Here is a 15,328-nt window from a genome sequence, read left to right as displayed (position 1 = left end):
TATGAAAAACTGTCCAACCATAAATAATACAGATCTCTGAATAACCTTTGTTAATGGATTTAAACTCGATTATGTAGATATGTAAAAATAATTTATTACAAGTATCACTATAACTAAAACTATGAAAGCATTGTTTTCTCCTCCAATTTAACCTACACCATTAAGTGAGCTTAATTAACATTAAGGTTCATAGATGATAAATTATTCCAGGTCTTGAATGGTTGTAATTGAAGTCCATTCATTGTGCATGTGTAGTTAAATGTTTCTGCAATTGTTTTTGTCTGATTCACTTCTGTTGCAACTAATTCCCCCAACAAGTTGTAAACTTTAATGGCATTTTGTTGGCCCACTCTTTTTTGTCGTTTTCGATTAGTTCAGTTGTTTTACCCTCATAATAGTAGACAACAGTAATTTATGATTCTTTTTCGCTGTGCTGGCGGTTTGGCCAGTTGCCAAACTATTTTTTCCCTATACTATTTTTTATCAACTCTGGCGGTAAATGCAAAAGGTGAAAAGTTAGTCGGGGCATTGTTAACTAATGTATAAATGCATTAGAAGCATAAAATATAGTTCAAGTGATGATAAATATGGCAGGGTAAAAGCTTTTAAATATTATTTAAATGTTGGTAAAGCAACATTTGGACAGAAGTCAGACACAGATGATGGAAAATAGACAGTGGTGAACATTATTAATACGCATTATTTACATTTCTCAAAAGTTCAAAATCGATCAGTTGTCGTTTATTCGCTTTCAAGTTGCTTTCTTTTTATCTGTGAAAGTTTCTGCGTCTGTGGAAAATTTTCCTTTCCCATTTACTTATATATATATTTTTGTTGCACAATTCTGTCTAGCCGATGGCACCGGAAGTTGCCAAGGAGCAGGAAAGAAAAGCAACCAGAGAAAATCGAAAGTTTTGATTTATAATCGGACAAGTTTTAGAGCTGCCTTCAATTCAGTGCCGTTGCATTTACCGAGTTTTCCATGGCTTGTCCATTGACTTGGAAGCGGATTTGTCATGGCTGAAGAATGAAAATGGAAGGGGAAATTGAAAACTTTCTGCCGGCTTGGTGTATTATTTAATTTATTTACAATATCCGCTCGCTATTTGTGCGTTTGTCAGGTGTTCAGCTGTTGAATGGCCATTGCATTCCATTTTAATGAGCCAACAATGGCCTGTCTTAGGCCCAATAAATTTCAATTAAAATGTCAACAATTTGCGAAGTAGCGACAATATCTCTTTCACAACCCGTAGTACGCAATGTATAGTAAATTGGCTGGGGTGGATTTATCGTTGCCATTTGCTTATTGACAGCTGGGGAAAGTGAGCGTGACATGATGGAAAGTAATCTAATGGAGAGCACAGAGACCAGCTGACTCAGGTAATTCATCATAAATATGCTGAGCACAAATAGAGCCCCACTACACCTGCGGCTGTCGTCGCTGGAAGTCATCAATCTTGTGAAAGGCAAGTCGACTTCCCCTTCTATTTTGTAAGCGGGCTAAAAATTTAAATAAATTATATTGTCAGGAAATAGAGGACTTGGTCGTTGAGTTGTTAGCTAAAATGTATCCTTCAATTGCCAGGAAAATGTATGCCAAAATTCAATAGATTTAAAAATGAGTTTGGTTATAAATAAATTGGAAAATATTTCGATCTTAAACGTTATTATAGAAATTGTAAATTTACAAATGGTAAAAAAATGTGGGGCTTTTTTACAAAGGGTTTTATGCTAAAAAGGACTGTTCGCTTTTGTGTATGATGTGTTACACTTTAAAGCTTTTTTATTTATAGGTCTAGATTATATTCATGTCTAATTATTAAGTAAAAACCACAAACCATTAACCTTTAATAAAAAACATTTTCTACTGGATGTTATATTTTATGAACAGCCTGCGGCCAAACGTTTTGAGGCTTTAAAAAACCGGAAACTGTGTCATTTCCGGCCTTTTCGAATAAAATAACAGGCGAAAAGGAAGCTGTCACTGTGACGACCGGGCACTTTGATAAGCCCCACAAAGGCAGAAAGGGGTTAAGAGGGGTCAAAAGGGTCGACGGAAAAAAATGTGAAATAGAAATAGCGAGTCCCGAAATGTTCGCAATTGAAAAGCGCTTAAAGGGAGCAGCTGAAGTGGTTAGTTTTCGTCTTCCGCCTGATGAGTGCGTTCACTTGATTGCCGCTTACCAACTCCCAGTTCCATCTCCATTTTATACCCCTAAAATTCCAATCCCCACCCAACTTGAAACGAGACCTAATGACACAAAGCGCACTAATTCAGTGGGCCATTGTGGGAGGAACTCCCCACTCAACTTCCGATCTGGATCTCCATTTCCTGCCCCTCCAACGACAAGCGAATTATTGTAATCCACTTGAATTTCATTGGAAACTCAAAAAAATGGAAGAAATTTGTGCACTGAGTGCAATTATCGGGGATTTCCTGGTTTGTTGAATGGCTTGGAATCTTGTAAGTCACAGAAGAGACAGAAATTGCCACAAATTGAACAGGAAACCAATAAAGAATTGGCTGACAGGGATTAAGTCGACAAACTACCCAGTTTCTTAGACTTTTTAAAATATACTTTTAAACAAGTAATAATAATAGTAATAATAAAACCTAATAAGACCCCATAGAGAATGCCATTTATTTTTAATTTATTTGTTAGACCACAGCAAAGACTTTTAAAAAAGTTGTTATACAAATGTTTCTATCATAAATACAAACTTTTAAGCACAATTGACTAGTCTACAAACAAGTCTTGACCATCCAACTAAACTCCAAGTGCCCGAAAGTAAGGCACGAAAATGCCATTTCATAAATGTGCAATAAAAAGGTTTTTGCCTACATTAAGATATAGAATATTCAAATGAAACGAAAGTCCGGCCAGAAACTTTTGTCAACTCGAAATGCGACTCGTGGGACAAACAGCCCAAGAAAACAAGATACAAAATGAAACTTAAGCTGACGACTACTTGACCACCGATGGGAATACGAAATTCGAAATGGAAAAACAAGAGTTGCAAATCCGTAATGATAATTCCACGATTATGTTGTGCCTTTGGCAAAGTTTTTGTGTCCTCTCATTGGAGATATAGTTTTGGGCGGGGAGATGGAGCAGAAAAACAGGGCTGTTGAGCAAATATTGTCCTTTGGCCAATATTTATCTTTTGCCTACGCTTAACACGTATACGCCCCCATGGTAATTGCTGCATAATAAACAAGAATCTGAATCTCTGCCAATGCTGCCACTCGTCTTCCCTTTGTTATTTGCATTGTCATTTGTGGAACAAAAGCGTTCTGCACTTCTGCCTGTGGGTTTAACTAATAAATACAGAAAGAGACCGATGGCAAATGCGGAGGGAATACATCCATTGTCACATACTGGGCAAATGGTCCATGTTAAGTCAACAATAAACCAAAAACTGAATGTAATTTCGATGGCAGATTAAAGGCTTGTTGGGGTAGATTTCAAAATAAATGGGCCGATATGGGAATTGATTTGTTTCTGAGTATGGCTACAAGGAATAAATATTTAGAGAAATAAATAAACGCTTTACTTGCAGATCTTATGACCTAAGGTCTGACAGCCTTCTAAATTGTTTAATAAAACATTTATTTTTATTTTTCATATACTACAAGTAAGTTAGTTTTTTTAATGTGAGTGAAAAATTAAAAAAAGATTCCGTTTCACATTTTTAATACATATATTATTATAATCATAATATAATAAGTCATATTTAAATTTAATATTTTGCGTATTAAAACCAATTACTACAAATTTTAAATTCAAATTGTAAAGTATTTAAGCTCACTATTATTATTAAATTAAATATGTTCATACTTAAAGTAAATAAAACCTGAAATGTATGAAATACATACCATAAATTGTTTAAATTGAATGTGAAATCTTTGGATTTATTACCTTTTTGATCAGAATACCAATCAATATTGTTATATACTATTTCAAAAATAAAATATCTTTAAATAATATCTTTTATACTACGTTGATCATTTTTGTTAAGCTGTTAGAGAGATTACTTCGGTTTTACCCATTTACCCATTCCCACCCAATGGCTACATTTCTCCGCATTGATTTAGACGCACCGACCTTTGGCGCAGTCTTTCAAAATTGCCCAAAATTACTCGCACGTAAAACAATAAATTTTCATAATATCCAGCGAGCCCAGACGTGTGCCACGCCCACCTACCAACGCCCACCGCCCACATAAGGAATGGGATGCAGGCCACGTGTAAAGTGCAAAATTGCACCATCAGCGAAATGGACCAAGTCGGGACATCGCCGGTGGCAGACACACAAACTGCGAGATGGGTTTGTTGGATGGGTTGGGGATATATGTAAGGCCATATACCTATGGGTTCCGAAATGGGCAGGGAAATGGGTGGTAAATGGGTGGGGAAATGGGCGGGAAATGGGCTTGGCCAGCCAAAGATTAGCGTTATTTGTATGCAAAGCAGAAGGCCAAAAGCAGAAACACTGCAGGCCAGTGTCACCATCAGAAATGCCATTCAAAGTCAGCCAGAAACTGGCAGGGATGGGAATCCCCGGCTCATGGAACAGCGGCGAACACAACGAGGAACGTGTTTCAATTTTTATGACATTTCAATGCAGTTGATGTCAGCGAAACGGGTTGAAAAACGGGTAAACAGCGAAGAGCTCGTTACAATTTTGACAATACAAATTTTCCCGGAGGCAAGAAAAATGTGTATGTGCATTCGATCCAAACAACATATTTCTGGACAGTTCCTGTAAGAATTCAATTGAATTTCAGAAATATTCGAACAAAATAAAAGAAGAAAAAAAACCCAAATGAAGCCAAAAAAATGTAGATGGAAAACAAGAATTGCGCATACGCCATGTGGTTGCTAAAGTTCAGCCCGGAAAATACCTTTTATTTGCATTTCAAAGGCAGGGCGAAGAGTTTACCTAGAGCTCACTCATTATTTATGAATTGAACAACCCAAAATTCTAGGGTGAGAGTGAGAACCTCCATGTATTATTTATGAGACCTCAGCAGGTTTGCCCCTTTTCTGTTTTAAAGGAAGCTCCTTTGTGTGGACTGGCAAGAATATTCGTTTTTTGGTCGGTTGTGCACATAATGTTGGGGCATTAAAAACAAAACCGTTGGTAATCAACCAAAAATTCATTAAATAAGAAGTTACTTTAAGGATGATAATGGAATTTAAGAAAATACTTAAAGACATTGAATAATAAATTCAATTTAACAACTTAGACAAAAAAATATTTTACATTAAAATATTATTGTAAGATTTTACCAAAAGGATAGTCTATTGAAATATAAACCCACAATTTTATTAATAATTAGTTTAAATTTTGATTTATAAATTGGAGTTCTCACTACTATTTCTTATGATTTTCCAAGTATTTAATTTGCTATGGTTGGACACCATTAGGTATATTTTAATGACTTTACCGGAACCAAAAAGGACTCATATTCATTAAACTTTGCCACCACACACTCATTATAAGAACATTAGCCGAGTGAGCAACAAATGTCGCCGATTCCACTTGGCCTATCAGTCATCGGGTTAATCATATATGAGTAGCTGCCATTATTATTCATTTTCGTCCTACTTATGGCACCTGTCGTGGATCCGAAAACAAAACTCGAATGGTGCCCCATCAGGAGGGGAAACTTAAGCGAGGCAATAAATCCTTTTGAAGCCTCTCATCAGGGAACGTGACTCTCGTGCAGAGCTATGGGTATCCCTATAGAACGGATCTGGAGCAGCAGACTCCAGACTTGATAAATTAACGCATTAAAGCCATAGCTGAAGCTGAAGCTGAGCCCTCCACACAGAGGCGGCTTTTAATAACACAAATTGCAATCGAATCCGGAAAAATAAAGAGAAACGAAAACGGAATGCGAAATGAGAACCCAGAGATGTTAACTCAATTTTCTGGGGGTGGCTCATTCGATCGAAACAACTTAAAGCAGGCATATTTGAGCCGAAATTCCCATTAAACATAAACAATTTTGGGAGTGGGCTACGGCACTCCGGAGAGATAAAGCCGAACCAAAGTTGGAAAAACCACAAATAGTAGCTGCAAATAACAAGAGTTGGAATATTTTAACTATAAAATAAAATACGGAACTCGCAGCGAACTGCATATACAGGCATTGCGTTAAAAAATTGTTGGGTAAAGTTGACAAGCTTTTTATAATAGGTTTTAAGAAAGATTTTAGTTTGAAACTTATAAACATTTATAAAGCTTTCATAGAAAAGTTATTAAAATAAAATTATTTTTTGTTTAATTCTATAAACAATTTATATATAATAATAGTTTTTAAAACTTAAAAAAGTAAGAAATATGTTAACTAAAAAAGGTAGCAGTCTAAAATATTAAAAACTACCTCTTTAAAATTTTTTTTATAGATTTGTTGCTTTTGTTAAATGTAAAGACTACGAGGAACTACAAATAGTTGCCTTGATCAAACAGCATTTACCGAAACGAACTGTCCTCGTGCGCACCTGTGTGCAATGAAATCGAAATCAAAGCACATCCATCCTGCAAAATGGACAAACAATGAAATAGTTGGGCAAATGTAAATACCAACTGAAGCTCGAGCACCCGAAATATATCGATACCCAGGCTAAGCAAAGTTTAACTGCCTTTTTTGTAGGGGGAAATACACTTCAACTGCGGGTCGCCAATCGCTGGCAAGTTTTCCACTTAATGAAGATCGGGAAAAGTGGGGAAAATCCACAGGACTTCAAAAAGGGAAAGGCAGCCGAGAGCCCGCAGGAGGTGACCGACATCTGCCTGGTTTAGTGGAAAACTGATTGACGCCATGTCTTTTGATTTCCCTCGTGTTTCAGGACTCACGCACTGGAGAAGAAAGGCCCAAGGAGGGCAGGATGGTAGAGAAGTATCCTTTTAGCAAGGACCCAGCCCATATGTGCGACACTCGATGTGGGCATCACTTGATGACCAGAAAGTGGGTCAATGGGAAGTAATTAAAGGGAAGGCAGGAAAAGAGATACAAACCGATAGTTTCGTCAATTATTGGTTCAATGTATCCTATTGATTTAAAGCAAATTATGAAAAATGTTTAGTAATTTATTGGTAAGTATAACATAATATTTAACACTTCATTAAAATAGGTTCTTTAAATTAAACTACATTACAAAAGTAAAATTCCATTTCTTGATGAATGATGCGATGAATTGCAACAATTAAGGTAAGTTAACACATAAATATTTCTTTAATACTCAAATTTTGTTAAATATAAATATTTTTTATAAGCAAAACACATAGCATGATTAATTTCAATAAATATACAACAACACAAGCCCATTTTCCATTTAATATCTGTTAATAATATTTAACACTTCATTAAAAATGTTTAACTAAATTTGATTAATGATAAAACATTTTGAATTGCAACATTTAAGACAAATTAACAAATAATTATAGCTTTAAAGCTTACATTTTAGAAATATATATATATCTGCAGATAAAATATATTTAGGAAGCAAAGTAAATAGCTTGAATAATTCCTATAAATATTTCACAGCACTGACCCATTTTTCATTTATTATCTGTGCTTTAACTTTTTACAATATATGCAGTGGATAATCCAAGTTATTGTTGCATTTTACACAAATAAACAAATTTAAATTTACATAAATTGCATCATCCAACAGATATAGGGTGAAATCAGTAACAATGTTGATTTAAAGGCCACCGTTTCGAAGCTTAATCCGATTGCCAAGCTAAACTAATAAACTGATTCAATATACAACACTGATACCTAGATGAAAGTCAACGAACTACTTGTTGCAGCAAATAGAGTTTTTCCCAAGCTCAATTGCAATTGATGCGATGCAAATTCAATAAATTAGGCATCAATTTGCAGAGACTGCACCAAGGACCACTTTATATATATTCAGAACCTACCACTTTTCGTATTGCAAATATTTGCCTCAAACCGAAATGATTCTAATTGGTAAAATGACAATGCCCACAGGGATTTTCAGCGGAAAAGCGAAAGGAAAAGCAGAGTCATCTTCAGGATATTAACACTCCCTCTTCTTGGCAAACATCCTGCACTTTCTCACTCCCTTAATAGATGGTGTTAAGTTCCGTCTAATTGCATTTGCATATTTTGATAATATTCCAAAGGGGAAATGAAACTGGCAAATGCATTCTCCATCTGAAATACTCCACTTAATGCGGATAAAATCGTGAAGTTCAGTGGTGAAGGGGAAAATGGAAAATTCCTAAGCTGACAACGGAAATTTAATTGCATCGGGTGAAGAAATCCCATTTAATTACGGCGATTACCTGAAATAATTTATTAGTTTTTGCTTAATTTGTGACATGTGCAAACAATTAGTGATTCAATCGAATGGCCAAAAGGAAGCAATAATAACTTTTGACTAATTAGCTGTGTGGTGGGCTTAATTCGAGGCGAATAAATAGGGGATATAATGTGGGGGAAATCACAGTAGCAATTTATTTTTCGTGAGTTTTTTATATAATTTATTCAAATTGCATCGATAAAATGTTCATGCTTTATAAAATTTCTCGGGTTTTACATGAAAAACATGTAAAACATGTAAAACGACAAATTAAGAACTAGCACTTTTGGTAATTTAAAATGTAACTGACTTAATTGTTCTCATTTTTGTTATTGATCTTGGGCGACATGTATTAATACACTGTTAACCTACAGAATTCAGTTAACATACTGCTATACATAGTGATGCTACAATTATCTACATAAGCACTTCATAAAACTAAACACTCAGCCGTTTGTCCACAATTTCTATTGTGAACTAAATGTAGTAAGCTTTTTATATGAAAAATGTACTCCTTATAACCAACAAAAAAAAGAATACAAAAATATTTAACAATTTAAAATGTGTACTGTCAAAATAGTTTAGCTACATCCATAAAATGGCTATACCAGCATCACTGGCTAAAATAACCTAACGCCTCAGCTGCCGTTTGTCAGCACTGAAATGTTTATAAATCATAGATTTTTGCCAAGCACCGAAAACAGCAACTGTTTGTAAAACAGCATTAATTATTTATTAAATTTATTGCAAATTACTAGAAAATGGCAGCAAAAGTAGCGAGCGGCACGAACAAGGTGTTCCAGAACGTGAGTATTCGTGAATCATCAATGGGCAGCTGATGGGGATGAAAAGTAACCTCACTTTGTGATGGGGCCCGGTGGTCCCTCAAAAAAATAATATTCCCTGGAAGAAAGCACTTTCATGATCCAATATTTGGAAACCTGAAAAGGATAGGTCTTTGGTAACCCTAACTTGTTAAGACATACATATATCGCCAATCCGTTCTATAGAAGTAATATACTTCATTTAAAAAAGTTTGTCCATCTACTCGCTTAAATTTAACATTTCTACCATCCTAAAACATTCTGAAACTTTTTCATCATATCCGGATGTTATGTGTTTAATTCTATTAAATACATAGTTTTCAAGATAATTATAATAAATTATCTTTATTATTAAAATTACTAACTACCTGAATACCTGAAACAAGATCTTAATATTTTTTAAAATTTGGTATCATATCATAGTCTGGTTTCTGATTCCATGAAACTGAAGGAGTACCGCCTTAATATACTACCATGCTAATCCTATTTAATATTAATTGAAATCTCCTTATTTCAGCACGATGATGTGCACATATCCTTCGAGGACCAGCAGCGGATCAACCGCTTCGCCAAGCACAACGCCCGCATGGATGACTTCAAGGCCGAGCTGGAAATGAAGCGCAACGAGCTGAAGTGCGTGGAGGAGGCTCTGGAGGAGATCGAGCTGTTCGACGAGGACGAGGACATACCATTCCTCGTGGGCGAGGTCTTCCTCTCGCACAAGCTGGGGAAAACCCAAGACCTGCTGAAGGAGACCAAGGATCAGGTGCTCAAGGAAATCGCGGGCGTGGAGGCCAAGGCCAAGGTGATCAAGGCGGAAATGGACGAGCTGAAGGCCCATCTGTACCAGCGTTTCGGTAGCAACATCTCACTGGAAAGTGACGACTAATTCATTGTGCATTTAACATTTTAAAAAATAGAGTTACATTTAATTTAAACTCGCCTAAAAACAAACTGTCTTGAACTTAGAGCACTAAGAAGTAGATGATCAGGGCGATGACAAGCAAGGTGACCACTACTCCTCCAATGAAAATCCGACGGTCTTCAACCAGCCGGCGTTCTATAAGTTTCATGGTGTGATTGGATAGACCCAGTGTGCTGCCTATGGCCTGGATCCTCTTGTGGGCGCCACCCAGGGTCATTCTTTGGGAGATTAGGCTCTCGAGAATGCCGCTCCCGGAGGCTATCATATCGTCCACACCCCGATGGGCGTTTCCCAGCTGGGAATGATGTTGCAGCTCGTAGTCCAATTGCAGGCGGGTTTCCTCCGGCTGGGAACTGTTGGCCGTAAATCTGTGATTCAGAAGCTGTTCCCTTTCCGAGATCTCCTGCATCCGGCGCTGTCTTCGCTCCCTGGCGGTTTGCAGGGATGTCTGCAGGTGCCTTAAGTCATATTTCAGTTGGTCAACGCGAAGTTTGGAGCTTTGTCTCTGGGAAGGCGGAACCTTGAACAGCAGCACGTCCAATCGGTCGCAGTTACTGTATAAGAGAGATTAGACATTAATAATACAATATTTAGAGTTATATCTTATGAAACCCACGAGTTCGCCTGGGTTATCTTCAGTTGAATCCCATTTTCCACGTCAAGGGATTCCTGGGCACTCAGCTGACTCAGCCGCTGGAAATCCCGCTCAATGTCCTTAACCGCATTATTGGTTTGGTGGTATAGGCTCTCCATATTGGATACTGTATTGATTCCTCATTAATTGTCAGCCGGTGGATTCGCCAATTAATGTTTAATCAGGCGAAATGGGTTTGTTTAAAAAGCTGACGCGTTAACATTGGACAGAGTGTCATGTTAGTTAACAGTGCTGATAGCAGAACAGCTGTCTGGTATTTTTCGTGGGACCATACTCTATTGGGTACTGAAAAAGATAAAAATAATAAATTATTCACTTAAAATGGTTATTTAAAAGTCGGGTTTCAAAAAGGAGTTGGTATAATTGCAATTACTCCCATTTATTTTTTTTAATATATAATCAATTATAATGTCAACCTAAAATTTGATAATTTGTTCAAAGACGACATGTCATACATCCTATGGTTTGAAGAGATTTATGTGGCACAATTTAATATGTCCAAGGCGTAAGTTAATTATTTTTGGTATTTTAAATTTCGTATTGGTAAACGCTCACTCTTAACAGAGTACTGTTAAATCAGTGCTGGATAACGACCGAAGCAAGAAAACTGGCCATGCGTTGGTCACTCTGCGCACCACGCGTTAGCACACTTTTTTCGGTATTTTACATTTAGCATCAACCACAATGGCGAATACATCAAGTACCGGCGTTGGTAAGAAATAAAATTGATAAATTGGGGATTTGGCAGCGAAAAAAGGGGATCCGAGCGTGCCTGGATCGGTTGGCCATCCGTTTTCCGCGTTTCCCGCTGCCCGGCGGCGATTTTTCCGCCGCAACGAGCCCGCAAAGCTGGCCGCGATGTGTGTGTGTGTGAAAAACGGGGAGAAAGAAGACGAAAGCAAGGGCGAAAGACGAAAGCCGATAAAAGCGAAACGGGCGAATGGATATATTTTCGCAGGCGGGCCACGCCGCTCTTGCGCTTTTCCCCGGCCGCTTTTCCCGCTGGGGGAAAACTCCGTTGCAATTTCGCTTCGTGACTTGACATTTTCCGAAATATCGCCCCCCCGCTCCGCCACCCCGCTCTTCATCTGTCTCGCTCGCTCTTGCACACTCTTCTTGCCCTCTTGCTTTTCAGTTTTTTTACTTTATTTTTTTTGCACACTTGCGTTTTGCATGCGTTTTGCAAGCTGTCTTGCTTTTCTAATTAAATTAGCCGCAAATTACATTTTCTCGGATTGTTTTTGCAAATGCAGAAATTATGCTTTCCCTCCGCCCCCGCCGACACACCCTCCCCCCGCGCCCTTCGTTTTTAATATCTGCTCTTCGCACTTTTTTTTTTTTTTGTTCTCTGCACGAAAATGCGTGCAAAGTCACACGGGCGAAAACAAAAACAACACAAGACGCAGAGCGCAAACAACAACAACACGTACCCATATGACCCCACACAGAGAGAAATAATCACTAAAATAGAATCAAAAGTGCTGTATTTGGTGTAACCATTAATAATATCGGAATTTTGTGATTTACTCAAGCTTCAATCGGAAAAAAATTACTCACCACCGAAAAAATATCTCTTAATGTAGTCTAAAATCGGAACATTTATCGCGCCACCCTAAAAATATCAATGGTAATAGATCTAAAAAGTGATCAAAAATAGGATAACATTATTACTTCCACAAAATTATAGCTTCCATCTCAACCATAAGCTTTTATAATAAAACCTTTATTATTTATTTCCATGTTGGTTAAATGGTATAACACTACAAAAACATTCATTCGTTCCTTTAATTGATAGATTTCACATATTTAATATGTCAATGGTTATGGAACCGATGTATTTTGATGACAGTACTTAAACATTAACATCTTCCAGTGAAAATCCATTATGTCATCGAGTTCTCACCTTTGCTTTTTCACATTGCAGTGGTGCCACGAAATTTCCGCTTACTGGAGGAGCTGGATCAGGGCCAGAAGGGCGTGGGCGATGGCACCATATCGTGGGGATTGGAGAACGACGATGACATGACGCTCACTTACTGGATCGGCATGATCATCGGTCCGCCCAGAGTAAGTTTTCATTTGGATCCCAGTTTTGTACGACCGATTACAGAACTTTCCTCGCTACGTCACTAGATAAGCCCTACTTATCAGTTATTTCGTTGGGATTATTGACATGTTATCGCTTGGATTGCTTAAAGCAAAGAATGGTATCTTTTGAGGGTTCTCATTCGACTAGATAGATGGAAAGTCGGTAGTATTGGCATTTGATTAGCAACTGGCTAGTGCAACTCATTGTGAGTGGGCCACAGAAGTTAGTGCCTTTGCTAATAAGTGGTATTTATGGTAGGAAATGTTAAAGTCAATATCTTTTAGGGGTTCATTTGACTTAGATTAATCAGCGATATCATGGGAATCATCGGAAATAATGCGGTTGATGGGGCTTATAATAAATCAAATTTTCCTTTTTAAGTTTATGTTAGTTATAAGTATTATAAATATAAAATATATAACTTTTTCATGTTATAAGCAGAATTATAGTTAAGCTAAGCAAAGACGAAAGATCTAAAATTGTTTATTATTTCTAAAATTATAGATAAACCAACTTTTACAACGTGCTAATTCTTCATTTTGTTACTAGAAAATAAGAAAACAGCTTTCTCCCCTGAATTACTTTCAAGAAAACCGAAAGGAAAACTAAATTTGCATTTAACTTTTGTATAGTCTAGGAGTGTTGCGCGCGCCGCCGCATGAATCATTGAGGAGTTTGGGTGGTAGGGTCTTCAAGCAGAACCCCAGCATGGATTTAGTTGCAGTGGCAGTAGAAAAATAGAAAGCTCAGGGGAATGGGCGCCCTGACTCATCGACACTGGCTGTTAATGGCACATAGTATTTAGCGTAAATCATTCGAGTCTTATTAAATATTAATTGGAAATTCTTGTGCTTACAGACGCCATTCGAGAATCGAATGTATTCACTAAAGATCGAGTGCGGCGAACGCTACCCGGATGAGCCACCAACGCTCAGGTTTTTAACTAAAGTAAACATTAACTGCATTAATCAGAACAATGGCGTGGTGAGTAAAAGCATTTCGATGGCGTGTGCATTAGATGAACAACGAATGCTAATGATTTATTGGAAATTCCCACAGGTTGATCATAGATCAGTGCAGATGCTGGCCAGGTGGAGTCGCGAGTACACTATAAAAACGATGCTGCAGGAAATCCGTAGGATTATGACCATGAAAGAGAACCTGAAGCTGGCACAGCCGCCAGAAGGAAGCTGTTTTTAGTCGACAACATCCGTTAGCAACACCAGCAGCAGCTGCAGCAGCAACGATTGCAACTTCAGCGGGAGCAGCATCCACACCCAGTAATAGCAGGAAAACCCCATCAGTCCAAGTCCAAGACCAAGGTCGCCGCATTCGTGGCAAAGATTGTGTGGCGGCTGCTCCTTCGGGTTGCTTTCGGCGGCAGCGAATGATTATAATGAACGTAATAAAGATCGAGTGCGGTTATTGTGGCAACATCAACAACCAAATGCAAGCTATACTATAAGTAAAGGGAACAGCAGCGAAAAATGCGATAGAAGCGTCACTATGAAAAGGTCGTCGTCGTCCCTTCCGTCATGAACTATGTCATCGTGTTTGGTTACCTTACTTCTACTTCAGTCCCAACAAAAAGAAAACTTCTTAAATAAGAAATAAAACAGCAGCGAGAGAAACGAGTAAATGCCTATGAGAGAGACGCGAAAAATCAGATTATAATTTAAACTCAGCAAACCAATCCGTAAACTAATCGAACAGAAAAGCAAAGCATGAAAATGATAAAGATTAAATAAGATCACAGCGTGAGAGCCGAGTTCTTTGAAAGGAGAAGCGTAATTATTGTTTTTTGCCTAAACTAAAAATTTATTAATTATATACATAAAGCAAAATATATATTAATTTAAATAAAACAACATGTCGAACAGATTTTTTGTAGACGGCGCCAGTACGAAAGTTTTTTATTGAAGCGATATTTAGTTGTTTATTTATTTTTTTCAATATCTTCCTCCCGAATCGCTTGGGACGAGGGACGCGATTTATAATCATTGAAAAGTGGAAATTATAGATATATATAGAAACACACACACACACACTAAGCCGATGAGGAAATCGAGTGGACAGAATGATGAACGATGATTAAAATAATACTTTAATTTAAGCTTCTAAATAAAACAATTAATCCAATAAAATGGTTTAAAGTGGATAGTATCTGTCGTCATTTATTGCGTGTAACTATATACAAATCCGTTTAAATGACGAAAGGTCTTCTACATTATTTTTTGATGGGATAAGAGCTAATTTAAGATCTTTATAAAATTATGGCAATGGGTAAATAAATCAATTAACCCTCTAAATGGAAAACTGATGGAGATTAATGGCGGTTAAATTTGAAATTTGTTTATTTTGTGAGCTTAAATTGATTTCGGACAATTTATATTGATTACAGTTCCTTAAATGTTTCTTTTTCTGCCCATTTATAGTGATGAGAAAATAAACCCAATAAAAGAACTATAACTTGTCATGTACAAAATTTGGA

General features: G+C 37.2%; 3 protein-coding genes across 3 annotated transcripts; 2 read left to right on the top strand and 1 right to left on the bottom strand.

The window, feature by feature from the left end:
• The first annotated feature begins 8,993 nt into the window (after positions 1–8,993).
• On the top strand, positions 8,994–10,118 carry LOC119552877 (probable prefoldin subunit 4). The gene is made up of 2 exons (XM_037862777.1): positions 8,994–9,150; positions 9,686–10,118. Exons 1-2 carry the CDS (start codon positions 9,106–9,108, stop codon positions 10,055–10,057), a joined length of 417 nt encoding a protein of 138 aa, XP_037718705.1. The 5' UTR covers positions 8,994–9,105; the 3' UTR covers positions 10,058–10,118.
• LOC119552875 (probable Golgi SNAP receptor complex member 2) lies at positions 10,076–10,985 on the bottom strand. The gene is made up of 2 exons (XM_037862775.1): positions 10,710–10,985; positions 10,076–10,647 (listed from the first exon to the last, which is right to left on the bottom strand). The coding sequence occupies exons 1-2, from the start codon at positions 10,844–10,846 to the stop codon at positions 10,134–10,136; spliced, it is 651 nt and encodes a 216-aa protein (XP_037718703.1). The 5' UTR covers positions 10,847–10,985; the 3' UTR covers positions 10,076–10,133.
• Positions 10,986–11,335: 350 nt separating this feature from the next.
• Positions 11,336–14,740, top strand: LOC119552876 (ubiquitin-conjugating enzyme E2 variant 1). Its single transcript, XM_037862776.1, has 4 exons — positions 11,336–11,460; positions 12,673–12,815; positions 13,696–13,821; positions 13,897–14,740. The coding sequence occupies exons 1-4, from the start codon at positions 11,433–11,435 to the stop codon at positions 14,035–14,037; spliced, it is 438 nt and encodes a 145-aa protein (XP_037718704.1). The 5' UTR covers positions 11,336–11,432; the 3' UTR covers positions 14,038–14,740.
• The last annotated feature ends 588 nt before the right edge of the window (positions 14,741–15,328 follow it).

Source organism: Drosophila subpulchrella, chromosome 3L, assembly GCF_014743375.2.
Source record: "Drosophila subpulchrella strain 33 F10 #4 breed RU33 chromosome 3L, RU_Dsub_v1.1 Primary Assembly, whole genome shotgun sequence".
NCBI lineage: Eukaryota > Metazoa > Arthropoda > Insecta > Diptera > Drosophilidae > Drosophila > Drosophila subpulchrella.
Note: the sequence above shows the minus strand (reverse complement) of the source record. Positions and strands in the feature narration are given on the sequence as shown.

Coding starts and splice junctions, on each gene's coding strand:
- LOC119552877 (XM_037862777.1), top strand. CDS start 9,106: ATGGCAGCAAAAGTAGCGAGCGGCACGAACAAGGTGTTCCAGAAC. Junction 9,151..9,685: donor CGAACAAGGTGTTCCAGAAC/GTGAGTATTCGT, acceptor TCCTTATTTCAG/CACGATGATGTGCACATATC.
- LOC119552875 (XM_037862775.1), bottom strand. CDS start 10,846: ATGGAGAGCCTATACCACCAAACCAATAATGCGGTTAAGGACATTGAG. Junction 10,648..10,709: donor AAGATAACCCAGGCGAACTC/GTGGGTTTCATA, acceptor TCTCTTATACAG/TAACTGCGACCGATTGGACG.
- LOC119552876 (XM_037862776.1), top strand. CDS start 11,433: ATGGCGAATACATCAAGTACCGGCGTTG. Junction 11,461..12,672: donor TACATCAAGTACCGGCGTTG/GTAAGAAATAAA, acceptor TTCACATTGCAG/TGGTGCCACGAAATTTCCGC. Junction 12,816..13,695: donor TGATCATCGGTCCGCCCAGA/GTAAGTTTTCAT, acceptor TTGTGCTTACAG/ACGCCATTCGAGAATCGAAT.